This window comes from Ranitomeya variabilis, chromosome 2, assembly GCF_051348905.1.
Source record: "Ranitomeya variabilis isolate aRanVar5 chromosome 2, aRanVar5.hap1, whole genome shotgun sequence".
In the NCBI taxonomy this organism is placed as follows: Eukaryota; Metazoa; Chordata; class Amphibia; order Anura; family Dendrobatidae; genus Ranitomeya; species Ranitomeya variabilis.
This window is the reverse complement of record NC_135233.1, coordinates 732,179,404-732,206,957: the sequence shown is the minus strand read 5'-3', so window position 1 is coordinate 732,206,957 and position 27,554 is coordinate 732,179,404. Positions and strand designations below refer to the sequence as shown.

Here is a 27,554-nt window from a genome sequence, read left to right as displayed (position 1 = left end):
GGGGGCAAATATCTCTGTGGAGCATCTCATCGGGCCATAATCAGCATTTGTGCAGCATTATACGGGGCAAATGTGTCTATGGAGCATCTCATGGGGCCATAATCAGCATTAGTGCAGCATTGTATGGGGCAAATGTCTCTATGCAGCATCTTATGGGATCATAGTCAACATTTGTTCAGCATTATACGGGGCATATTTTAATATGGAGCATCTTATGGGGCCCATCATAAACTGTATGGAGCATTATATGGGGCATATTTGTATATGGAGCATCTTATGGGGCCCATCATGAACTTTATGGAGGATTATATGGGGCTCCTGATTCAATATGGATATTCAAAAACACTTAACCTACTGATGTCTCAATTAATTTTACTTATATTGGTATCTATTTTTATTTTTGACATTTACCGGTAGATGCTGCATTTTCCACCCTAGGCTTATACTCAAGTCATTAAGTTTTCCCAGTTTTTTGTGGCAAAATTAGGGGTCTCGGCTCATACTCGGGTCGGCTTATACTCGAGTATATGCGGTACATAATGGAAAGAATCCAATAGTTTTCACTCTTTGCAAATTAGATTAGTGGCGTTTGAGAAATTTGGGTATTATTAGTTAAAGGCTCACCTATGAAATGTCTATGAACATTATATCTGGACATGGCTATGAATTATATTGTTACTGGACATTTTTCAGATATAAATGTGAAAAGGGCTGTGGTAATATCAGCACGTTGTTAGTATTTCTCCATACACACAGTACAGAGACCATAAATAAAGCCCGTATTCTAAAGGATTTTGGATTTGATTGCTGATACTGTAACATGACCTTGTTACCAACCAAATGCTTTTGTTAACAGTGATGAGTTGTGAAAACTTGAAGAAGATGACAATAAAGAAGCATAACAGGAACAACGAGGAGGTCAATATATACACAGAGTTCTTTCGACCTTATGAACTGAGCAGTTTTGATGACACTTTTTGTCTGTCTATGACAAATTCTGCAAGGTAAGTTACATTGACTTTAGGTTGTAATATAACCATTAAAAGATACTGATGAAATCTTTAACCATTCAATATGTATTGATATGTATCCCTTTACTTTTCAGAGACTTCATGCCAAAAAATGTTGGCATTGATCCAAGCCCATTTACAGTGCGAAAACCAGATGAAACTGGAAAATCCGTTTCAGGGTAAGACTGACGATCATACTATTGCGTACATATACGACTTAAAAATAACCTTTCATGTGTTTAAAAAAAGAGTCTGTTCATTATTTTTATATTGATGACCTTTTCTAAGACTAGGTCATCAGTATCAGATTGGTCTGGGCCTGATACCTGACACACCCAACGGTCACTTCTGTTTGTGTCCCGATGTAAACATTGTTTGGATCGACATGTCCCCTACTCTGTTTAATTGCACATTGCCAGGTACTGCAGATTAGCTCCTATTCTCTACATTTGCAGCTGATCTGCAGTACCCAGCAGAGGCCAGTGGACAAAGCTGTGCTGTTCTTCTCGCCACATATTCCATCTGACTCCCCACTGAAGGTGATGCCAGCTGATAGTTGGGGTGCCAGGTGTTAGACCCTCTTCGATCTTATATTGATTACTTTTCTTATGTATAGGTCATCAGTATGTTGGTTTTGGACAACCCTTCTATGAAGAAAAACCACAAATGGCCAATTGTCTGTTTTGTTCACTAATATGATGGGCTAAATGCAAAAGTTCTTATGAGCTTTAGCATGATATGTTAAATGTGAATAAATCATAAGTCACTACGGGGCTGGGAATCACAGGCAGGGCGGCCGCGCAGGCGCAGTCAGCTGGACTGCATATGAGGAAAGACAGGCAGCGCTCACTGCGCCTGCACCAGGCAGGGGAAAAGAGCGCAGGCGCCGGCTATTTTCAAAACAGCGCTGAGGAGGAGGTTATAGCTCTGGAACGCTTCAACGCATCCCACTAATTCTGAGATTTTTTTTTCATGACATGTTGTACTTCATGTTAATGGTAAAATTTCTTCGATATGACTTGCGTTTATTTATGAAAAAAACTGGAAATTTGGCAAAAATTTTGAAAGATTAGCAATTTTCAAACTTTTAATTTTTTACCCTTAAATCAGAGAATGGTGCCACACAAAATCGTTAATAAATAACATTTCCCACATGTCTACTTTACATCAGCACAATTTTAGAAGCATATTTTTTTCTTCTTAGGACGTTATAAGGGTTAAAAGTTGACCAGCAATTTCTCATTAGGACCACCTCACATTTGAAGGGAGTTTGGGGGGGCAATATAACAGAAAATGCTCACAAGTGACACCATTCTAAAAACTGCACCCCTCAAGGTGTGCAAAACCACATTCAAGAAGTTTATTAACCCTTCAGGTGCTTCACGAGAACTAAAGCAATGTGGAAGGAAAAAATTAACATTTTACTTTTTTCACAAAGAATTTACTTTGGAACCAATTTTTTTTTATTTTCACAAGGGTAATAGGAAAAAATGGACCCCAAAATTTGTTGTGCAATTTCTCCTGAGCATGCCGATACTCCACATAAGGGAGAAAAACCACTGTTTGGGTGCACAGCTGAGCTCGGAAGGGAAGGAGCGCCATTTGACTGTTTGAATGCAAAATTTGTTGGAACAATTAGCGGACGCCATGTCCCGTTTGGAGAGCCCCTCATATGCCTAAACAGTGGAAACCCCCCACAAGTTACCCCATTTTGGAAATTAGACCCCTCAGGGAATGTATTTAGATGTGTGTTGAGCACCTTGAACCCCCAGGTGCTTCAAAGAAGTTGATAATGTTGAGCCATGAAAATAAAAAAAATCACATTTTCCCCCACAAAAATGTTATTATGGCCCCAAATTTAGCATTTTCATAGGGGTAACAGGAAAAATTGCACCACACAATTGTAGTGAAATTTCTCCTGAGTACGCTGATACTCCATATGTGGGGGAATACTACTTTTGAGGCACAGTGCAAAGCTCAGAAGGGAGGAGGCGCCATATTGGAGTCCAGATTTTGCTGGAATGGTTTGAGGGTGCCTTATCACATTGGCAGAGCCCCTGAGGTGCCAGAACAACAGAAACACCCTATATGTGAACTCATTTTACAAATTACACTCCCCATTGAATTCATCTAGTGGTGCAGTGATCATATTGACACCACATGTACCTCACATAATTTTATACCACTCAGTGGTGAAGAAAGAATAAATTACATTTTTACAACTATAATGTTGTTTTAGCCCCAAGGTTTTAATTTTTCTAAGGGCTAATAGGATTTTTTTTACAACAAACTGAGGTCCAATTTTTCTTGAGTGCACCAATACCCTACATGTAGTTGGGAAATATTTTTCAGGCACAGTGCAAAGCTGAGAAGGCAAGGAGTTGAAGATTTTACTGTTATGGTTTGCAGGTGCCATGACCCACTGGGAGAGCTCTAGGGGTGCCAGAACAACAGAACTCCCCATAAGTGACCCCATTTTACGAACTACTCCTCTCCATGAATTCATCTAGGGGTGCAGTGATCATATTGACACCACGAGTGTGTGACATAATTTTATACCATTGGGCAGTGAAGAAAAAATAACTACCGTACATTTTTACCAACAAAATTTTGTTTTAGCCCCAGATTTTACATTTTCGCAATGGAAGTGGGTAAAAATGGCACCTAAATTTGGCCCACAACTTCTACTGAACCTGCCAATATCCCATATGTGGCTGCACAGTAATAGCCATACGGAGAGACTTGGGAGGAACGGAGCGCTATTTGCCTCCTGCAGCACAGATGTTCATTGAACAGTTTGCAGACTCCATATACAGAGCCCCTAAGTGCCAGAAGAGCAGAATCCCTCCACAAGTGACCCCATTTTGGAAACTATACCCCTTGGGGAATTAATCTACAGTTGTAGGGACGATTTTGACTCCATGGGTGGTTTCCAGAAGCAAGCAGTAGTGGATGTTGCCGAGTGAAAACTGCAAACTGCCATTGTAGTGACCAGTAGGCTGTAGTGACCAGTACATTGCAGTCACCAGTACGTTATGCCTCTGAGTGACGTGATTCAGATGAAACCCCCAAGGGATCCATTCACTATAATGAGGCAGTAGAGTTACTCTGGACTCCGTCTGGCCTCTGTTCAGCGGTGTTGTTCTTTTCAGAAGTGCACAAAACTGTCGACGACGACACTTTATTCAGTTCTAAAAAGACGGACACTGTCGGATCACAGGTCAAATGGCGTCCACCATGCCTCCATCTGCCTCATTATAGGGAATATTCTGCCAGAGGTTCCATCTGAATCACGTATTTCAGAGATTTACACGGAAACCCTGGTGCAAGCGCTCAGCGTAGAGCGCAGGATAAATGTGCGCCGAGCCTTACTGCGATCTTTTGAGGCAGAATGAAAAAATCAACAGCAGGTGAAGAATTTGTTTTGTTTATTTTTTACGCCATTCCTCATGTGTTATAAGTGACTAGGCGACTTTATTCTCCGGGTCTGTGTGGTTACAGCGATACCAGATTTATATCCGGCTTTTATGTTTGGCTGCTGTCACACACTAAAAGACGCTTTTTATTACAAAAAATAGTTTTTCCATCACCACAATTTGAGAGCTATAATTTTTCCATATTTTGACCCATAGTCATGTGATGGCTTGTTTTTTGCGGGATACCAAATATATTTACTTTTATTGTTTATATTTTTTTTCATACAAATATTTATTTATAGATACAATTTCTTATGATTTTTTAATTGTTTCATACTTTTAAAAATATTTGTACAATTTTTTAAAACATTTTTTTTACTTTTTTTTTAACTTTTTTACTTTGTCCCAATATGGTACTATCATTTTTTTAAAGGCTGATCGCTTGTACAGCATGGGGATGCAGCAGTGCGCGCGGGCGATCGACATGCAGTAATAATATGTCCCTGGTCAGATAGGCACAGGGATGTATTATTATGACAGATGTCAGAAAGGGGTTAATCTTTATTTTCAGTTTTGAGTTAATGAGATTCTTGCGCTTCAGGGCAGGTTGTGGGGGTCTTCATGTGGTGCTCTGATTAGCTATTCATAATGCAGACTGCTGACAGGTCACTGATCCCTCACTGACCTGCCCCCTAGTTTACATAATGAATGTATGTACATACTGAATGAAAAAAAAAAGAAGAAAAACCCATCTGCAGGCATGCATCAGATGTGGCACCTGCGCTGCAGCATAATCGCATGTTTCCTGTGTTAATAATAAATGTGCTTGAGGTTATCCTGGTAGTTTAAAAAAATCCATCCATAGCAATCGCCAATGGCTGTTATTGTGCAGGCGCACATCTTGGAGGAGGACATTTTTTTTTTCTTGTCTAGCAAGAAGGCGCTGACGGCAGTAGCAGTGCAGTAGCAACTATTGAATCACCTCTATATACACCGATAGTAGTTACTGCGCATGCCCGGCGGGCACCATTTTAAAATGGATTTTTTTATACTCATGAATATGAAACACATTTATTAACGGAACATTAAACATGTGATTAATCTGGCGCCTGCCTGCAGAAGTTTTTTTTTTTTCTTAACCCCTTAAGCCCGTATGACGTACTATCCCGTCGAGGTGGGGTGGGCCTTAATTCCCGGTGACGGGATAGTACGTCATACGCGATCGGCCGCGCTCACGGGGGGAGCGCGGACGATCGCGGCCGGGTGTCGGCTGCATATCGCAGCTGACATCCGGCACTATGTGCCAGGAGCGGTCACGGACCGCCCCCGGCACATTAACCCCCGGCACACCGCGATCAAACATGATCGCGGTGTACCGGCGGTACAGGGAAGCATCGCGCAGGGAGAGGGCTCCCTGCGGGCTTCCCTGAGACGATCGGTACAAGGTGATGTACTCACCTCGTACCGAACGTCTTCTCCCTGCAGGCCCCGGATCCAAAATGGCCGAGGGGCTGTATCCGGGTCCTGCAGGGAGCACTTCCGGGTCGGAGCAGGCTGCAGATGAAAGCTGCAGCCTGCTCCGATGAAAGTATGATCGCGGATCTGATAGAGTGCTGTGCACACTATCAGATCTGCGATCTGTGATGTCCCCCCCTGGGACAAAGTAAAAAAGTAAAAAAAAAAATTTCCACATGTGTAAAAAAAAAAAAAAAAAAAAATTCCTAAATAAATAATAATAAAAAAAAAAATATTATTCCCATAAATACATTTCTTTATCTAAAAAAAACAAACAAAAACAATAAAAGTACACATATTTAGTATCGCCGCGTCCGTAACGACCCAACCTATAAAACTGGCCCACTAGTTAACCCCTTCAGTAAACACCGTAAGAAAAAAAAAAAAAAAACGAGGCAAAAAACAACGCTTTATTACCATACCGCCGAACAAAAAGTGGAATAACACGCGATCAAAAAGACGGATATAAATAACCATGGTACCACTGAAAACGTCATATTGTCCCGCAAAAAACGAGCCGCCATACAGCATCATCAGCAAAAAAATTAAAAAGTTATAGTCCTCAGAATAAAGCGATGCCAAAATAATTATTTTTTCTATAAAATAGTTTTTATCGTATAAAAGCGTCAAAACATAAAAAAATGATATAAATGAGGTATCGCTGTAATCGTACTGACCCGAAGAATAAAACTGCTTTATCAATTTTACCAAACGCGGAACGGTATAAACGCCTCCCCCAAAAGAAATTCATGAATAGCTGGTTTTTGGTCTTTCTGCCTCACAAAAATCGGAATAAAAAGCGATCAAAAACTGTCACGTGTCCGAAAATGTTACCAATAAAAACGTCAACTCGTCCCGCAAAAAACAAGACCTCACATGACTCTGTGGACCAAAATGTGGAAAAATTATAGGTCTCAAAATGTGGAGACGCAAAAACTTTTTTGCTATAAAAAGCGTCTTTTAGTCTGGTTTCACACTTGCGTTTTTATCTGCATGCGTTTTTTAAAAAAACCGCATGTGTGAAAAAATGCATGTAAACGCGGTAAAACGCATGCGTTTTTATAGAAAAACACAACAAAACAAGAAAAAAACAAAAAACCCTAACCCTACCCCTAACCCTACCCCTAACCTGAAATACGTGGCACTGAAATACGTGGCACTGAAATATACGTTTATATACGTATATACGTATATAAGTGCCACGATATTTCAGTGGCCACGTATATAAGTGCCACGTATTTAAGTGCCACGTATTTAAGTGCCACGTATTTCAGTGCCACGTATTTCAGTGCCACGTATTTCAGTGCCACGTATTTCAGTGCCACGTATTTCAGTGCCACGTATTTCAGTGCCACGTATTTCAGTGCCACGTATTTCAGTGCCACGTATTTACGTGCCACGTATTTCAGTGCCACGTATTTCAGTGCCACGTATTTACGTGCCACGTATTTTTCAGTGCCTGAAATACGTGGCACTGAAATTCGTGGCACTGAAATTCGTGGCACTGAAATATCGTGGCACTGAAATATCGTGGCACTGAAGTATTTACGTGCCACGTATTTTTCAGTGCCTGAAATACGTGGCACTGAAATACGTGGCACTGAAATATCGTGGCACTGAAATACGTGGCACTGAAATACGTGGCACTGAAATACGTGGCACTTAAATACGTGGCTCTTAAATACGTGGCACTTATATACGTGGCACTTATGACTGTCAGAAAATGTTCAGTAAACGGTTAGGGGTGAGGTTAGGGGTAGGGTTTCAGGTAGAATTGGGGAGCTTCCACTGTTCAGGCACATCAGGGGCTCTCCAAACGCGACATGGCGTCCAATCTCAATTCCAGCCAATTCTGCGTTGAAAAAGTAAAACAGTGCTCCTTCCCTTCCGAGCTCTCCCGTGCGTCCAAAAAGGGGTTTACCCCAACATATGGGGTATCAGCGTACTAGGGACAAATTGAACAACAACTTCTGGGGTCCAAGTTCTCTTGTTATCCTTGGGAAAATAAAAATTTGGGGGGCTAAAAATCATTTTTGTGGGAAAAAAAATATGTTTTATTTTCACGGCTCTGCGTTGTAAACTGTAGTGAAACACTTGGGGGTTCAAAGTTCTCACAACACATCTAGATAAGTTCCTTGGGAGGTCTAGTTTCCAATATGGGGTCACTTGTGGGGGGTTTGTACTGTTTGGGTACATCAGGGGCTCTGCAAATGCAACGTGACGCCTGCAGACCAATCCATTTAAGTCTGCATTCCAAATGGCGCTCCTTCCGTTCCGAGCTCTGTCATGCGCCCAAACAGTGGTTCCCCCCCACATAGGGGGTATCAGCGTACTCAGGACAAATTGGACAACAACTTTTAGGGTCCAATTTATCCTGATACCCTTGTGAAAATACAAAACTGGGGGCTAAATTTCATTTTTGTGAAAAAAAAAAAAAAATAATATTTTCACGGCTCTGCGTTATAAACTGTAGTGAAACACTTGGGGGTTCAAAGTTCTCACAACACATCTAGATAAGTTCCTTGGGGGGTCTAGTTTCCAATATGGGGTCACTTGTGGGGGGTTTGTACTGTTTGGGTACATCAGGGGCTCTGCAAATGCAACGTGACGCCTGCAGACCAATCCATTTAAGTCTGCATTCCAAATGGCGCTCCTTCCCTTCCGAGCTCTGTCATGCGCCCAAACAGTGGTTCCCCCCCACATAGGGGGTATCAGCGTACTCAGGACAAATTGGACAACAACTTTTAGGGTCCAATTTATCCTGATACCCTTGTGAAAATACAAAACTGGGGGCTAAATTTCATTTTTGTGAAAAAAAAAAAAAAAATAATATTTTCACGGCTCTGCGTTATAAACTGTAGTGAAACACTTGGGGGTTCAAAGTTCTCACAACACATCTAGATAAGTTCCTTGGGGGGTCTAGTTTCCAATATGGGGTCACTTGTGGGGGGTTTGTACTGTTTGGGTACATCAGGGGCTCTGCAAATGCAACGTGACGCCTGCAGACCAATCCATTTAAGTCTGCATTCCAAATGGCGCTCCTTCACTTCCGAGCTCTGTCATGCGCCCAAACAGTGGTTCCCCCCCACATAGGGGGTATCAGCGTACTCAGGACAAATTGGACAACAACTTTTATGGTCCAATTTATCCTGATACCCTTGTGAAAATACAAAACTTGGGGGCTAAAAAATCATTTTTGTGAAAAAAAAAATATTTTTATTTTCACGGCTCTGCGTTATAAACTGTAGTGAAACACTTGGGGGTTCAAAGCTCTCAAAACACATCTAGATAAGTTCCTTAGGGGGTCTACTTTCCAAAATGGTGTCACTTGTGGGGGGGTTTAATGTTTAGGCACATCAGGGGCTCTCCAAACGCAACATGGCATCCCATCTTAATTCCAGTCAATTTTGCATTGAAAAGTAAAATAGCGCTCCTTCCCTTCCGAGCTCTGCTATGCGCCCAAACAGTGGTTTACCCCCACATATGGGGTATCGTCGTACTCAGGACAAATTGCACAACAACTTTTGTGGTCTAATTTCTTCTCTTACCCTTGGGGAAATAAAAAAATGGGGGTGAAAAGATCATTTTTGTGAAAAAATATGATTTTTTATTTTTACGGCTCTGCATTATAAACTTCTGTGAAGCACTTGTTGGGTCAAAGTGCTCAACACACATCTAGATAAGTTCCTTAAGGGGTCTACTTTCCAAAATGGTGTCACTCGTGGGGGGTTTCAATGTTTAGGCACATTAGGGGCTCTCCAAACGCAACATGGCGTCCCATCTCAATTCCAGTCAATTTTGCATTGAAAAGTCAAATGGCGCTCCTTCCCTTCTGAGCTCTGCCCTGCGCCCAAACAATGGTTTACACCCACATATGGGGTATCAGTGTACTCAGGACAAATTGCACAACAATTTTTGGGGTCCAATTTCTTCTCTTACCCTTGGGAAAATAAAAAATTGGGGGTGAAAAGATCATTTTTGTGAAAAAATATGATTTTTTATTTTTACGGCTCTGCATTATAAACTTCTGTAAAGCACTTGTTGGGTCAAAATGCTCACCACACATCTAGATAAGTTCCTTAGGGGGTCTACTTTCCAAAATGGTGTCACTTGTTAGGGGTTTCAATGTTTAGGCACATCAAGGGCTCTCTAAATGCAACATGGCGTCCCATCTCAATTCCAGTCAATTTTGCATTGAAAAGTCAAATGGCGCTCCTTCCCTTCCGAGCTCTGCCCTGCGCCCAAACAATGGTTTACACCCACATATGGGGTATCAGCGTACTCAGGACAAATTGCACAACAATTTTTGGGGTCCAATTTCTTCTCTCACCCTTGGGAAAATAAAAAATTGGGGGTGAAAAGATCATTTTTGTGAAAAAATATGATTTTTTATTTTTACGGCTTTGCATTATAAACTTCTGTAAAGCACTTGTTGGGTCAAAGTGCTCACCACACATCTAGATAAGTTCCTTAGGGGGTCTACTTTCCAAAATGGTGTCACTTGTTAGGGGTTTCAATGTTTAGGCACATCAGGGGCTCTCCAAATGCAACATGGCGTCCCATCTCAATTCCAGTCAATTTTGCATTGAAAAGTCAAATGGCGCTCCTTTGCTTCCAAGCTCTGCCATGCGCCCAAACTGTGGTTTACCCCCACATATGGGGTATCAGCGTACTCAGGACAAATTGTACAACAACTTTTGGGGTCTATTTTCTCCTGTTACCCTTGGTAAAATAAAACAAATTGGAGCTGAAATAAATTTTGTGTGAAAAAAAGTTAAATGTTCATTTTTATTTAAACATTCCAAAAATTCCTGTGAAACACCTGAAGGGTTAATAAACTTCTTGAAAGTGGTTTTGAGTACCTTGAGGGGTGCAGTTTTTAGAATGGTGTCACACTTGGGTATTTTCTATCATATAGACCCGTCAAAATGACTTCAAATGAGATGTGGTCCCTAAAAAAAAATGGTGTTGTAAAAATGAGAAATTGCTGGTCAACTTTTAACCCTTATAACTCCGTCACAAAAAAAATTTTGGTTCCAAAATTGTGCTGATGTAAAGTAGACATGTGGGAAATGTTATTTATTAAGTATTTTGTGTGACATATGTCTGTGATTTAAGGGCATAAAAATTCAAAGTTGGAAAATTGCGAAATTTTCAAAATTTTCGCCAAATATTCGTTTTTTTCACAAATAAACGCAAGTTATATCGAAGAAATTTTACCACTAACATGAAGTACAATATGTCACGAGAAAACAATGTCAGAATCGCCAAGATCCGTTGAAGCGTTCCAGAGTTATAACCTCATAAAGGGACAGTGGTCAGAATTGTAAAAATTGGCCTGGTCATTAACGTGCAAACCACCCTCGGGGCTTAAGGGGTTAAGTATGTACATGTATTCATTATGTAAACTAGGAGGCTGGTCACTGAGTGATCAGTGACCTGTCTGAAGCCATGTCCCCATTACACAACAATCACAAGACAGATTTCATCAACCAAGGTATCATTGTAATCAGTATAACGGCACCGACCTGACACTGTGTGTAGGTTACTGTGCACAATCCTGCTGACAGGTTCCCTTTAATTTCTGTGAAACATCTGTGGTATCAATATGCTCTCTGAACATCTAGATCAAGTCAATGAGGTTCTGCTGTCCTGGCACTTTGAGAACTTTGCCAATGTGATATTGGACCCACAAATTATTCCTGCAAAATCTGCACTCCAATATGGTGCTCCTTCCCTTCTGAGAATTCCACTGTGATGGAAAAGTAGTTTCTGTCTGAATACGAGGTATCATCTTACTCGTTAGAAGTTGTGCAACATATAATATGGTCCATTTTCTCCTAATAGCTCTTTTGAATATTAAAAACTTGGGGATCAAACATTTTAGTGGAAAAAATAATCATTTTTCACTTTCACAGCCCAATGTCATACAATTTTGTGAATCACCTGTGGATTTAAAATTATTACTATAGCACTTGATGAATTCCTCAAGGGTTGTAGTTTCCAAAATGGGGTCACTTGTGGTGGTTTCTACTGTTTTGGTACCTCAGAGGCTCTCCTGCTGTGAGTTGTTTGTGACTGGTACATGTTTTTTTTTAATTTAATGTGCTTTTTAATTTTTTCTTCTAGTTTGCATTAAATCTTGTGAAGCGCTTAAAGGGTTAAAGGGACACTGTCACCCCCTCCAGCCGTTATAAACTAAAAGAGCCTCCTTGTGCAGCAGTAATGCTGCAGTCTAACAAGGTGACTCTTTTAGATTTGTTGCTGATATTCCCACAATAAAGGTATTTATAATTTTGCTCAAATACCTATCTTTGTACCTGGAGGCAGGTCTGAAGCAGGCGCATAGAGCATTGGCCGTCCTAGCTCTGATGCCGGGTTCCGGTCTGCGCCTGTGCGGGCAGTGCGGCCACCCTGTTACTGAATCCCCGCCCCGCACTGTGTTATGCATTATGCATTAATGCTTTATGCGCCTGCTCCAGGCAGGAGAGCAGAGCGCAGGCGCCGGATTTCGGACGAAAACAGCGCTGAGGGGACGGCGACAATCGCCCCAGAAGAGATGACTGACGGCAGTTGGGCGCTTCAAAGAGGAGGCTTCAGACCTGCCTCCAGGTACAAAGATAGGTATTTGAGCAAAATTTGAGCAAAAATTATTTGCGCAAAAAAAACTTTTTGAATGCGGTTATAAATACTTTGAGGGGGTCAGGTTTGAAAATGTCTTGTTTGTGGGTTTTTTGGCATATAAGCCCCTAAAAATATAGATTTTGTAACTTTATGGAAAAAAATAGACACTACTGCTAAACTTTTAACCCTTTTAACATCCATATCCAAAATGTATTTTAAAAAATAATGCTGATGTAAAGTAGACATGTGGTAAATATTATTTATTAACTATTTTGTATGGTATGACCATCTGTTTTAAGGGCATAAAATTTAAAAATTCTAAAATTGCTCATTTTTCAGAATTTTAGATTTTTTCATAAATAAACGCAAATCATATCAACCTAAATTTACTACATACATAAAGTACAATTTGTCACAAAAAAATTGTCTCCTAATTACTGAGATATGTGGAAGCATTCCGTATATACTTGAGTATAAGCTGATTCACCTAATTTTGCGGAAAACTTGTTAAGCTTATTGACTCGAGTATAAGCCAGGTATGCATTGTCCCCTTATCCGTGTCCTGCTATATGTGGCTCCCCCGTCCTTTCCTGCTATGTGTGGCTCCTCCGTCCTGTCCTGCTATGTGTGGCTCCTCCGTCCTGTCCTGCTATGTGTGGCTCCTGTGTCTTGTCCTGCTATGTGTGGCTCCTGTGTCCTGTCCTGCTATGTGTGGCTCCTGTGTCTTGTCCTGCTATGTGTGGCTCCCCGGTCCTGTCCTGCTATGTGGCTCCTCCCTCCTGTCCTGCTATGTGTGGCTCCTACGTCTTGTCCTGCTATGTGTGGCTCCTCCATCCTGTCCTGCTATGTGTGGCTCCCCGGTCCTGTCCTGCTATGTGTGGCTCCCCCTGTTGTATGCATGGCTCCCCCGATCCCGCATGGCTCCCCCAATCCCGCATGGCTCGGCTCCCTCCCGGCGGTCCCGCATGGCTCGGCTCCCCCCGGCGGTCCCGCGCGGCTCAGCTCTGAATGGTAATGAATATTCGCTCCACGCCTATGGGAGTGGTGACGCGTGCATATTCATTACCTTGAGCGGTACCACCTGACTGCTGAGCACAGGAAGAGTTGACGGTGCCGGGACTGAGATGCAGCGATGGCGTGAGGAGGGTGAGTATGATGTCTTCTGTTAGCTGGCGGGTGCAGTTGTCACTGTGCCTCAGCCACCAGCTACTGCTGCTGCTCCGCTGTTCCCCCTCCCCCGCAGGCTTTCTGGACAATGACTCGTTTGTAAGCCAAGGGGGACGTTTTTAGCCCCAAAAAATGTGCTGAAAATCTCAGCTTATACACGAGTATATACGGTACCACATAAAGTGACACTGGTTCGATTTGAATAATTTGCCCTGGCCAGGAAGGTAAAAACTGGCCCTGGCATGAAAGAGTTAGGGTATGTGCACACGTAAGAATTTCTTGCAGAAAATTCCTGAAGAAAACCGGATATTTTGTGCAAGAAAACCGCATGCGTTTTTTTCTCGTTTTTTTTCTCGTTTTTACCGCGTTTTTTGCGCTTTTTTTTCCGGAGCTTTCCCTATGCATTATATAGTGGGGAAAACACGAAAAAAAACGCAAAATTAATGAACATGCTGTGTTGTTTACCGCATTTCGTTTTTTTCACGGAAAAAAATGCATCATATGCACAAAAATTGCAGAATGCATTCTAAATGATAGGACGCATATGTATGCGTCTTTTATGCGTTTTTATTGCATTTTTATAGCGAAAAAAACGCAACGTGTGCACACAGCCTTAAACACAGGATATAATACTTTTGCATATCAGTCAACTTAAGGAACCATAAAGCTACTGCATTTATTTAGAAATGACTAGTTCTAGAAAGTGTATGATCTGCATTCTGGCTTTCTTTGTAGTGTTTGTTAGAGACATTGTGTTGATGTTTTTTTTCTGGCTCACTTTCTACATATTTTGGGCCTCATGTTCTCATCTACAGAATCAGCTAGGGATTTGATCTTCAGCAAGGCAGATATTCTAGTGACACGTCTGAGCCAGTCATTAGTTTTCTTATCTTTTCAATTTGTTCACGATGAGAGATGTTATTGTAGATTTATAAGCTGTTTGTTTCTTTTTTTATCTGTTTCTTTTATGCTGTAAGCTTTGAAAAATAACTTCAAATGTCTTTATTATGCACAAAATTTGCCTTTTAGATGACCTACCTCAATAAGAAAAGACATCTAAAAAGATGCTTTGAAATAAGACCCTTTATTATGATCATAATAAATAAAAATGTTGTAGTTTATAATATATTCCAATAGTTTATATTTTATTCCTGTATATGGAACTGATATAACATTAGTGTAGAAATGGCTTACAGAATAAAATCATAGTAATTCTAATGATTAGAATTACCGTATATACTCGAGTATAAGCCGACCCGAGTATAAGCCGACCCCCCTAATTTTGCCACAAAAAACTGGGAAAACTTATTGACTCGAGTATAAGCCTAGGGTGGAAAATGCAGCAGCTACCGGTGAATTTCAAAAATAAAAATAGACGCTCCATACCATTCATTATGGCCCCATAGCTGTGCCATATAGTGCTCTGCACCATTCATTATTGCCCCACAGCTGTACCATAGAAAGCTGTGCCATATAGTGCTCTGCACCGTTCATTATTGCCCCATAGCTGTGCCATATAGTGCTCTGCACCATTCATAATTGTCCCATAGCTGTGCCATATAGTGCTCTGCACCGTTCATTATTGCCCCATAGCTGTGCCATATAGTGCTCTGCACCGTTCATTATTAAAACTAAAGCAATACAGCAAGGACCAAATACCAAAAAATAAAAATCAAAGCATAGGATTATTAAAATATGCCTTTATTTTATGAAAGTGGCAATGGTTACAATAAAAAAAGGGTTTTTTTATAAAAATATTATATAACAAATTAAACAAACTTGCGCGGCACCAGGTATAATTATCGTTCCTTAATTTTCCCCTATTACTATATAAGGATATATTAAAACGTGCTGTACAAAAATAGATCTCCCTTGTTTAAGAAGAGCATAAAACTCATATTCATTGTGAAAGATAAGAAATAAAGTAAAATATAAAAAATATTAAAAATATAAAAAATATAGAAAAATCCTCATAATCACAAATATATAATTATAAAGTGTGCAAATATACCACAATATAAATAAAGTGACCAAGTGCTTCAGTGTGAAATTTTAATTATTTCCATCCACCAACAAAAAAACCTAGAGGGTGTGCAGGAACCTATCACTAGGTTCATAGGTGCCAGCATATGCTGGAATCACGTGCATAGAAAAAGACTTTTTTTGTACGGCCACTATATGATTATATATACCTTAGGGGTCCAGAACCTGTACCTGCGCCTCGCCCGACGCGCGTTTCGGAGTTAATTATCCTTCGTCAGGAGAGTCCCCCTGACGAAGGATAATTAACTCCGAAACGCGCGTCGGGCGAGGCGCAGGTACAGGTTCTGGACCCCTAAGGTATATATAATCATATAGTGGCCGTACAAAAAAAGTCTTTTTCTATGCACGTGATTCCAGCATATGCTGGCACCTATGAACCTAGTGATAGGTTCCTGCACACCCTCTAGGTTTTTTTGTTGGTGGATGGAAATAATTAAAATTTCACACTGAAGCACTTGGTCACTTTATTTATATTGTGGTATATTTGCACACTTTATAATTATATATTTGTGATTATGAGGATTTTTCTATATTTTTTATATTTTTAATATTTTTTATATTTTACTTTATTTCTTATCTTTCACAATGAATATGAGTTTTATGCTCTTCTTAAACAAGGGAGATCTATTTTTGTACAGCACGTTTTAATATATCCTTATATAGTAATAGGGGAAAATTAAGGAACGATAATTATACCTGGTACCGCGCAAGTTTGTTTAATTTGTTATATAATATTTTTATAAAAAAACCCTTTTTTTATTGTAACCATTGCCACTTTCATAAAATAAAGGCATATTTTAATAATCCTATGCTTTGATTTTTATTTTTTGGTATTTGGTCCTTGCTGTATTGCTTTAGTTTTAGTTCGGTCCTTCACTGTGGATTCCACAGTATTTGTCACACAGCGCACCCTGGTGGTCTATCTAAGAATATATCTTTCACTATAATTTCTATAAATATACAAATACAAGATAAAGTGTAATCTTGACCCACCATACGTGAACTGTGATTTTTTAAACCGTTCATTATTGCCCCATAGATGTACCATAGAAAGCTGTGCACCGTTCATTATTGCCCCATAGCTGTGCCATATAGTGCTCTGCACCGTTCATTATTGCCCCCATAGCTGTGCCATATAGTGCTCTGCACCGTTCATTATTGCCCCCATAGCTGTGCCATATAGTGCTCTGCACCGTTCAGAATTGCCCCATAGCTATGCCATATAGTGCTCTGCACCGTTCATTATTGCCCCATAGCTGTGCCATATAGTGCTCTGCACCGTTCATTATTGCCCCATAGCTGTGCCATATAGTGCTCTGCACCGTTCATTATTGCCCCATAGATGTACCATAGAAAGCTGTGCACCGTTCATTATTGCCCCATAGCTGTGCCATATAGTGCTCTGCACCGTTCATTATTGCCCCCATAGCTGTGCCATATAGTGCTCTGCACCGTTCATTATTGCCCCCATAGCTGTGCCATATAGTGCTCTGCACCGTTCAGAATTGCCCCATAGCTGTGCCATATAGTGCTCTGCACCGTTCATTATTGCCCCATAGATGTACCATAGAAAGCGGTGCCATTGCTGCTGCTGCTGCAATAAAAATAATAAAACACATACTCACCTCTCTTGCTTGCAGCTCCTCAGCGTCCCGGCGTCTCTCCGCACTGACTGATCAGGCAGAGGGCGGCGCGCACACTATATGCGTCATCGCGCCCTCTGACCTGCACAGTCAGTGCGGAGAGAGAGACGCCGGGAAGACAGAGCGGCGCCCGGCGTGTGGAACGCGGACAGGTAAATATGACATACTTACCTGCTCCCGGCGTCCCGCTCCTTCCCCCGGACAGCCTCTTCCTCTGTCAGCGGTCACCGTAACCGCTGATTAGAGAAATGACTAGGCGGCTCCGCCCCTATGGGATCCACTCCCATAGGGGCGGAGCCGCCTATTCATTTCTCTAATAAGCGGTCCCACATGACCGCTGACAGAGGAAGAGCTGCGGCACCCGGAGACCGTGGGATGGGCAGGGGGAGCGCCAGGAGCCCCGGAAGCAGGTAAGTATGCCTCAGCGCCCTCTCCCCCTCACCCGCCGACCGTGACTCGAGTATAAGCCGAGAGGGGCACTTTCAGCCCAAAAATTTGGGCTGAAAATCTCGGCTTATACTCGAGTATATACGGTAGTCAAATTGCAGTAAATTTGGAAGTCTAGACAAATTCAAACCATTTTCAATTCAATTTGCATGGACCGTTAAAAAAACAAAACAAACCTGGTGCCATTTCTCACATTGCTGAAGAATGCTGCAGTTAGGCCGCCGTCACACTAGCGAGTTTTACGGACGTAAGAGCGCATAAAATACGTCCGTAAAATTCGCATTACACACGGCCCAATGAATCTCTATGGCCCAGCTCATATCTGCCGTATATTACGCATCCGTAATATACGGTCTTGTACGGCCGTAGAAAATCGCAGCATGCTGCGTTTGTCACCGTATTGAGCAAAAAAACGCCAATGAAAGTCTATGGGGGCGAGAAAAATACGGATTACACACGGACCAGCAGTGTGACTTGTGAGAAATACGCAGCGGTGTTAGTGTAAAGCCGGTAATTCAATTGCCGGCTTTTCATTTCTCCTTCACAAACCCGACATGATATGAGACATGGTTTACATACAGTAAACCATCTCATATCCCCTTTTTTTTTGCATATTCCACACTACTAATGTTAGTAGTGTGTATGTGCAAAATTTGGGCGCTGTAGCTGCTAAAATAAAGGGTTAAATGGCGGAAAAAATTGGCGTGGGCTCCCGCGCAATTTTCTCCGCCAGAGTGGTAAAGCCAGTGACTGAGGGCAGATATTAATGGCCAGGAGAGGGTCCATGGTTATTGGCCCCCCCCTGGCTACAAACATCTGCCCCCAGCCACCCCAGAAAAGGCATATCTGGAAGATGCGCCTATTCTGGCACTTGGCCACTCTCTTCACACTCCCGTGTAGCGGTAGGATGTGGGGTAATGAAGGGTTAATGCCACCTTGCTATTGTAAGGTGACATTAAGCCAGATTAATAATGGAGAGGCGCCAATTATGTCACCTATCCATTACTAATCCAATTGTATGAAAGGGTTAAAAAACACACACATTATTAAAAATTATTTTAATGAAATAAACACAAAGGTTGTTTTAATATTTTATTGCTCTCTCAATCCGCCTAAGACCCTCGCTTGGCAAAATAATAAACCAACAATATACATATCTTCTGATGAACTGTCACGTCCAACGAAGTAAATCCATCTCAAGGGGTTAAATCAATTTACAGGCAGGAGCTGTGCTAAAGCACTCGCTCGTACCTGTAAACCCCGGGTGCTGAAAGGAAAGCTGGGTGATCTGTACTTACATTGAGTCGCGGTGAGGCGCCCTCTGCAGGATGTACTCACATGAACTCGAGCGTGGAAACTTTTCCAAGGCTGCAGTTCATGAGAACATCCAGCAGAGGGCGCCTCACCGCGACTCAATGTAAGTACAGATCACCCAGCTTTCCTTTCAGCACCCGGGGTTTACAGGTACAAGCTAGTGCTTATTGTCTTACGCTGAGTGTGACGCCGGCCTTAGAGAGCGACTTACATGACGTCAGGCATGGCCGCGTGGGATTTTCCATACTGCTTTGCAGCTATTACATCACAAAGACTAGCGCAGCCTATAAAGGATGACTATCACAGCCACGATAAAAGATAAGGCTTAGAAAGCAGCTGCCATTTTAGGGTTTTGCAGCCTATGGCTAGGAGTTTGGAGTATGTCCATTTTTGTGGACCGTGTTTGTATGCAAATTTCGTGGAGATATGTCCTGTTTTTTACCAGCATCATTGCTGAAAATCACGGACACAATCACAGATGGACTAACATTGCAAATGCTAAAAGAAGCTTTAAAATGTATCCATACGTGAAAGATACTGATGAAACACTGATAATAGAAAACTGACTCACTGACAAAGTGCTGATTACTGATTAAACTCCGATCCAAAACACTGACACTTGTACCATTTTTTTTGTGTACGCGGTCAAACATAGTGAATGCGTGAGAGCTAAAACGGAGTGAGGTGTACTACTACATTGAAGAGCATAAAAAAATAGGAGTGATAGTTTCAGTGTGTGAAGAATAATATATAGATTGAAGTGATTTGGAGGTGCAGGACCTCCAGAGTCCGTGTAACTGAGAAGGACTTAATCTGGGAGATACTGCACAAATAGCACCTTTTAAAAGACAAAACATTTTTCCAAGATTCTGAAAATTTAAATGCAACTGACTGCTTCACAACACTTTTGTGTTTTAAAGTTTGTTTTTTGCAAACTTGTTTTAATAGTCCAACATTAAACCTGTACATGCCGCACAAAGACAATATGCTGTTGCAGGTTGGGATGTGTACCTACATGGCATTTCTTGTTGCAACCTTTTTGGAAAAAAAGTTGTTTTTTTTTTTTTTTTTTTTTAAAGTACATATTTTACTTTTTGTATACCTGTTTTACTAGTCCAATTTAGTAACTGTACACTCCACGGTAATACTGCATTGTACTGTCTCATGTTTCTTGTTTGGCAACCTTACACCCAAATACTATATTGTGGGCTGTTGTCACATTTGAAAGCAATGTACCCAACTGGCATTTGTTGTTACATCATTCTTTTTGACCAGGGAAATTTAATTTGCTTAGCAAAATATCTAAAAAGAAATTACATTGAATCAAAACATTTAATTTTGAAAGTCTGTTTCGACATACCTATTTAATTTTGACAATTGGAGACATGTACATGCCACACCAATACTATGGGCATGCGGTTGTTTCATTAGGCTTTTGGGCCGTAAAAGGCTCCCTATTTAGCATTTCTGTTTATCCCATATTTTTCATGCTTGTAAGAATTTTGTTAATAATTTTTCCATGCATTTTATACAGTCGCACTGGCAACGGACGTGGTAGTGTAAGAGAAAAAAAAAACATACCATAACTAAAAAATGCAGTAGTCGCTAGCTGCAGCACCACTAGTAGAACAGCTGGCTCCAGTTGTCTTAGCAGAAGTAGTACCAAACACTGCACACGGAGGAGGATGAGGAAGGAGAACTGTGAAAATGATGATGATGACCAACTGTCATAGCAGGGTGAACTAATCGAGCCTTTAATGGATTGTATACGGCACTCATAAAGTCATTGGAATAGGTGTTCAAGCAGGGTATCCATCCCAATATCAATATAAGTAAAAAAACTCGGCACTCAAAATGTATAAATGATAAAAAAGGTTCCAATTTATTTTGCATACAGTGATCAATTAAACGTTTTCAGTCTGGGTATAGACCTTCATCAGAAACTATATGCTGCTTGTTTAGGGAACCACGTGTCTTAGCACAGGGAAGGTTAGCAGTGCCGTGGGTCTGATAAACAGACCAGGTAATTGTAGTCCGGTGTAGCGGTTAGGGTTAAAGGGAACCTGTCACCCCCCCCCCCCCAGGCGTTTGTAACTAAAAGAGCCGCCTTGTGCAGCACTAATGCTGCATTCTGACAAGGTGGCTCTTTTAAGTTCTTGTTCCTGCCACTGCTGAAAGAATTGTTTATCACATTTGTCCCTCATACCTTGAAATCATCTGGGGCAGGTCTTTCCCCCTAACACAGACGCACCACAGCCCTCACTCTGGGCCTGTGTGCGCCGGGCGCCGCCTCCCCTTCCTTCATTAGCGTCCCCGGGGCTTAAGCCTTGTAAGGGTGCTGTATTTACTTTGAAAATCAATGTCTTAATAGTAATATAATCGTTTAATGAAAGTTCAATTTGATCTCTACCCAACTAAGGCTGGTTTCACATTTGCGGTCGGGAGGGCTGCTGATGGCAGCGTACTTCCTGCCTTCTTCCTCCTTGAAGCTCCGCCTACTTCTGTATGCGTCCTGTGTTGCCCTGTTTACCTATCTTTAGCTTTGGGTACTCAGGGAAACGCAGGACGCCTACAGAAGTAGGCGGAGCTTCACGGAGGAGGAAGGGTGGAAATACGCTGCCATCCGCAGCCCTCCCGACCACAAATGTGAAATTAGCCTAACCTGATTGCAAATTCCTCAGCGTCCCTTTTGCTGAAACCTTACACTGCTCAGTACAAGTTGCAACTAACTATCAGTCAGGCTGAGAGTGGAGATTCAATACACTTGGGCTCTTGAGCTATTTCATTCTATAGCTGGACTTCTAATATTCTTATCTTACTTTAAGTATTCTAAAAATATTTCAAATATGTATTTTCAACATGAATACACCGGTCTCAACAGGTTTTAGAGATCTAAGTATACAGTTGTATTGTGTAATATGGTGATAGATTCACTTTAATAATAGGCATCCATTCAAAATGTATTGTGACTACAGTGTTAATTGCACTGCTACAATAGGACTGAATTAAATCAATGTTTATGCCTTTATTATAGACTTATTGCAGGGTGTGTCTGATCTGTGTCTTAAAGGGACTCTGTAAGCACCGAATTACTTTGGGCTCTCGGTGCTTCATGGGGTGGTCAGTCATTTAAGTGCACCTTCTCACTTACCGTACTTGTTTTCCATCTATGACCACCCTTCTCTGACTCTATGAAGGCAGAACTGTCAATCAAAGAAGAGGGTGTAGAGATGGAGGAAAACGGGCAGATGGGAGCATGCACTTAAATGAATAGTCACGCCATGATGCACTGAGCGCCTGTACTTGGTTTGAACAGTCTTTCTGTGCTGAAACAGGCGCTTTAAATTAAAGCGGTTTGCTAAATGCACGACATTTGAAGGACATTTTTAGAAATCATTGCTGCAGAATCACTCATTATTTTAACTGCAGAGATGTTAATGCTGTTTATAGAAATCCAAGGGAAAAAGATATATTAAATAAATGGACATAGCATGTGAAGAACCAGGTTCTTAGAAGAAGAAGAAACATTATTTGAACGTAATTCTTTAATTATATTACTCTTAGTAGTCGTGTTATTGCTTTATTTATTCATTGTTGTGATGAGCCTTGTAGTGGCATTCTTGATAACTACATTTACATTAATTTTTTAGTATTTTATTTTTGTAGGTTATTTTTAACCCCCGAGGGTGCATTTACTTGTGAAAAAAAAAAGGAAATTTGGCAAAAATTTTGAAAATTTTGCAATTTTCCAACTTTGAATTTTTGTGACTTAAATCACAGAGATATGTCACAAAAAATACTTAATATGTAACATTTCCCACATGTCTACTTTACATCAGCACAATTTTGGATATAAAATTTTTTTGTTATGAAGTTATAAGGGTTAAAATTTAAACAGCGGTTTATACTTTTTACAACATCATTTTTTTAGGGACCACATCACATTTGAAGTTATTTTGAGAGGTCTATAAGATAGAAAATACCCAAAAGTGACACCATTCTAAAAACTGCACCCATCAAGAGGCTCAAAAGCACATTCAAGACGTTTACTAACCCTTCAGGTGCTTCACAGGAATTATAAAATTATATTTTGCCCTCAATTTTTTATTTTCCCAAGTGTAACAGAAGAAATTGGACCCCAAAAGTTGTTGTACAATTTGTCCTGAGTACGCCGATACCGCATATGTGTGGGTAATCCACTGTTTGAGCGCATAGCAGAGCTTGGAAGGGAAGGAGCGCCGTTTGACTTTTTCAAAGCAAAATTGGCTGGAATTAAGATCAGACGCCATTACACATTTGGAGAGCCCTGATGTGCTTAAACTAGACCCCCTAAGGAACTTATCTAGATGTGTGGTGTGCACTTTGAACCCCCCAAATGCTTCACAGAAGTTTATAACCTAGAGTCGTAAAAATAAAAAAATCATATTTTTTTCACAAAAATATTTTGTCCCAAATTTTTTATTTTCCCAAGGGTAACAGGAGAAATTGGACCCCAAAAGTTGTTGTGCAATTTGTCCTGAGTATGCTGATACCCCATATGTGGGGGTAAAACACTGTTTGGGCACATGACAGAGCTCAGAAGGCAAGCAGCGCCAGATTTTACTGTTATGGTTTGCAGGTGCCACTCTAGAGACTTTAGGTTCAGCACCTGTTCACACTTAGTCTATGTTTGGATGTGACGGTCAGTTTTTTGAAATTTGTATTCATTAGCCTTCTGACTGAGCACTCCGCTTTTTAGCCACAGGTGTTTTAATCGCAGCAGGACCATTACCCCTCCACAGAGAGAGAGATAAATTATAGTCTAAGAAGGGGATTCACAGTAGGTTCCCATTCAGATGAAGACATTTATTCTCAGTGAGAAAAGGAATGTCTAGGTCCTGGTATATGAGAGATGCCTTAATGTGGCTACCAGGTACAAATGAATTGGCCAATTTATGCGCTAAACGCTCTCATTTTTTCATATTTCTAATGCAGTAATGCAGTTCAATTTTCAAGTTTCATGTTTGCATGTTTTGGCGCTACAGTGTGCTGCCTTGTTTGTTTGACTGTATACGAGTTGGTGACTCTAGGTTCAGCACCTGTTCACACTTATTCTATGTTTGGATGTGACTGTTTTTAAATTTATTAACCCCTTGTTGACATCAGGCGTAGTAGTACACCGATGAACAGAGACATGTGAGGGAGTTAGTCACAGCTGACATGTGACCGAAATAGCCGCGGGTGGAATCACAATCCACCCACGGCTATTAACCCCTTAAATGCCGCTGTCAAACGCTGACAGAGACATTTAACAAGCGCTTCCAGCAATCACGCCAGAAATATGCACACCGGTGACCCCCGTTACATGATCGTGTGTCACCAATGTGTTGGCATGACAACCAGAGGTCTTCTCGGGACCTCTGTGGTTGTCCGTGTCGGCTTGCTGTGAGCGCCACACAGTGGTCAGCACTCATTGCAAGTGAGTAAATCTGCTATATAGAGGCGATCTAATCATCGTCTCTATGTAGCAGAGCCGGTCGGGTTGTGACAGCTTTTAGTCTCCCATGGTGACTATTAAAGCATGCCAAAAAAACCTAAAAATTTAAAAATATAAAGAAGTGAAAAAAAATATGAAAGTTCAAATCATCCCCCTTTTGCCCCATTCAAAATAAAACAATAAAAATCAAACATGCACATATTTGGTAACGCCAAGTTCAGAATTGCCCAATCTATCAATAAAAAAAGGATTAACCTGATCTCTAAATGGTGTAGCGTGAAAAAGTCAAAATGCCAAAATTAAGTTTTTTGGTTTTTTTTGTTCCTGCGACATTGCATTAAAATGCAGTAGCGGTCGATCAAAAGATCGTATTTGCACCAAAATTTTATCATTAGAAACGTCCGCTCGTCACGCAAAAAATAAGCTTTCGCCCAACCCGAGATCAGAGAAATGAAGATGTTACGGGTATCAGAAAATGGCGCTTTTTTTTAAAAACAGTTTGGAAAAAAATTTCACGAGTTAGATAAAAAAAAGAACCTAGACATGTTTGGTGTCTTTGAAGTAGTAATGATGTGGAGAATCGTACTGGCAGGTCAGTTTCACCATTTAGCGAACCTAGTAAAAAAAAAGCCACACAAAAAACAAGTGTGGGATTGCACTTTTTTTCTATTTCGCTGCACTTGGAATTTTTTTCCCGTTTTCTAGTACACGACATGGTATAACCAATGGTGTCATTCAAAAGAACAACTTGTCCCGCAAATAACAAGTGGAAAAATAAAAAAAAGGTTTTGGCTTTGGGAAGAAGGGGAGCGAAAAACTAAACCGCAAAACTGAAAAAAGCTCCGGGGTTAAGGGGTTATTACCCCAGGAAGGGGCCATAGATACTGCCCCCCCAGGCTAAAAACATCAGCTCTCAGCCGCCCCAGAAAAGGCGCATCTCTAACATGCGCCAATTCTGGCATTTAGCCTCTCTCTTCCCACTTGCCCTTTAGCGTTGGCAAGTGGGGTAATAGTTGGGGGGGGGGGGTTGATGTCACCGGACAATACAAAGGTGACATCAAGCCCCGAGTTTAGTAATGGAGAGGCATCAATAAGACGCCCCCATTACTAACCCTATAAGTCACATTGTAAGAAAACACAGACACCAAGAATAAAGTCCTTTAATTGAAAAAATCACACAGACTCCTATAATCTCAATTAAATCATACTCACGACCTCGCCTAATTCCACTGAAGCCCTCAATCTCCTGTAATAAGCCAAAAATAATAAAACAACAACATTCCTCTCCTCTCCGTCGTTCTTTCCCACTGTCATGGCTCAGGACGGGGCGGTTCTGCTCCATCCTGGTCAGGTCAGGGTTAAGTTTGTCCGCCCCTTTTTGGTTCTGGGGTGGCTATTTAATGCTGGTAGTTCCTGGATCCAGTGTCGGTGTTACTACTGTTTACTTGGCTAGAGATTGCTGACCCAGGTTACTCGTTTGTAATCGCTGTTCCTCTGCGTGTATGAGTTTCGCTGTGTATAACCCGGTTTGTCCCTTTACTACTGTCTCTGCCTTCCTGCTCAGTACTGCTTTGTCCCTCCTGGTATTCTGACCCCTTGGCTTGTCCCTGTTCACTCATCTGTCTTGCCCTTGGTTACCTCGTATGTGTCTGGCTTCTGACCCTTGGCTTTGTTTTGACTTAGTTATTCGGTTTGCTCACCTTTCTCTGCATCACGGTCGGCTCCCCATCCACCCACAGGGTAGCTCCGCCCCCTGTGTTCACGTGACTGGCTAAGCTTCACCCCATGTGATCACGTAACCAGCCTGGCTCTAGTTCTGTGCACTCTACACACCTCAGTCTTTTTGCTCCGTGTGTATCGGCTCACGTTCCAAGCTGGCGCCCCTGGCCTAAACCCCAGTGACACTATCCCTGTGTCACTACACCCACATTGTAAGCCATTTCCGGGGAATAATTATTTTTAAACCTGGATGGTGTCAAGATGCGACCGTCCAGGCTGAGAACCACTGGTGAATGAGCTGCTGCGAGCACAGCATCAGTGACTAGCAGTAACGTCACTGAGGCTGTGTTCCCAGCCGGTCTGAACTTCGGTGACCTCGGTGAGATCTCCGGTAGCACCGTGAGAAAGTCGCACGGTGCAGAGGCGAGTTCACCGCAGTGAAATTCAGCTGACACCAGTGACCAGAGGTAAACTCTATACCTCCGATCACAGCTGAGCGCTCCCATTGTCTTTTGACAGCGTGGGAACTGCGGCTCTCTGACCGGCAGGGATGGTTTCACCGCTGATCAGAAGCGGTGTTTGCTGCGCTGTCATGCATGTGGCCACATGTCAAACACTGTATTGTCGGGCCCCCCATTCAGCGTATATACGCTGCAAGAAAAGTCAACCTGCGCATTTACACCGTTTTTTCACCATCCATTCAAGTCAATGGGTGAAAAACGCTGCAAAAACGCTGAAAGAAGTGACATGCCCTATGTCCAAAAAATGCTGCAAAGCACAAAATCCTGATGATAAAAAAAACTATGTGTGTGAGATTTCTGAAATCTCATAGGTTTTGCTAGTCCTTTAAAAAGCAGCTGAAAATTAGCATAAAAGAAGCAACAAAAACGCCCAGTGTGAACATACCCCAAATGTAAACCAGGCTGTTTGTCTACTTCAATCTAGAATCAAAAGTTCTTGTCTGAGAAGTATGTTGGGGACATGAAGCTGTTCTCTAGGCAATGGGTGACCCTATGAATCACTGACCTTTACAACTGTGGAATTAGGTTGGATATGAATAAAATGTTTAATGATAGGCAAAAATGTACAAGTGGTATAATGTAAACTATAAATAAGCGATCAAAGGCACTTACCCTTCAGGCAGGGCCATCTTTTAGATAATTATATATCTTTAAAATAA

The 27,554-nt window shown here is 41.5% G+C and overlaps 1 protein-coding gene across 3 annotated transcripts in view; it reads left to right on the top strand.

Moving 5' to 3' along the window:
- FIG4 (FIG4 phosphoinositide 5-phosphatase) overlaps nt 1–27,554 on the top strand; it is a 613,672-nt gene that overhangs the window by 355,927 nt on the left and 230,191 nt on the right. For all 3 annotated transcript variants that reach the window (XM_077289568.1, XM_077289569.1, XM_077289567.1), the window contains 2 exons: nt 857–1,004; nt 1,106–1,189. In XM_077289568.1, coding sequence (XP_077145683.1) covers nt 857–1,004; nt 1,106–1,189 — 232 coding nt within the window. The remainder of the gene's footprint in view (nt 1–856; nt 1,005–1,105; nt 1,190–27,554) is intronic.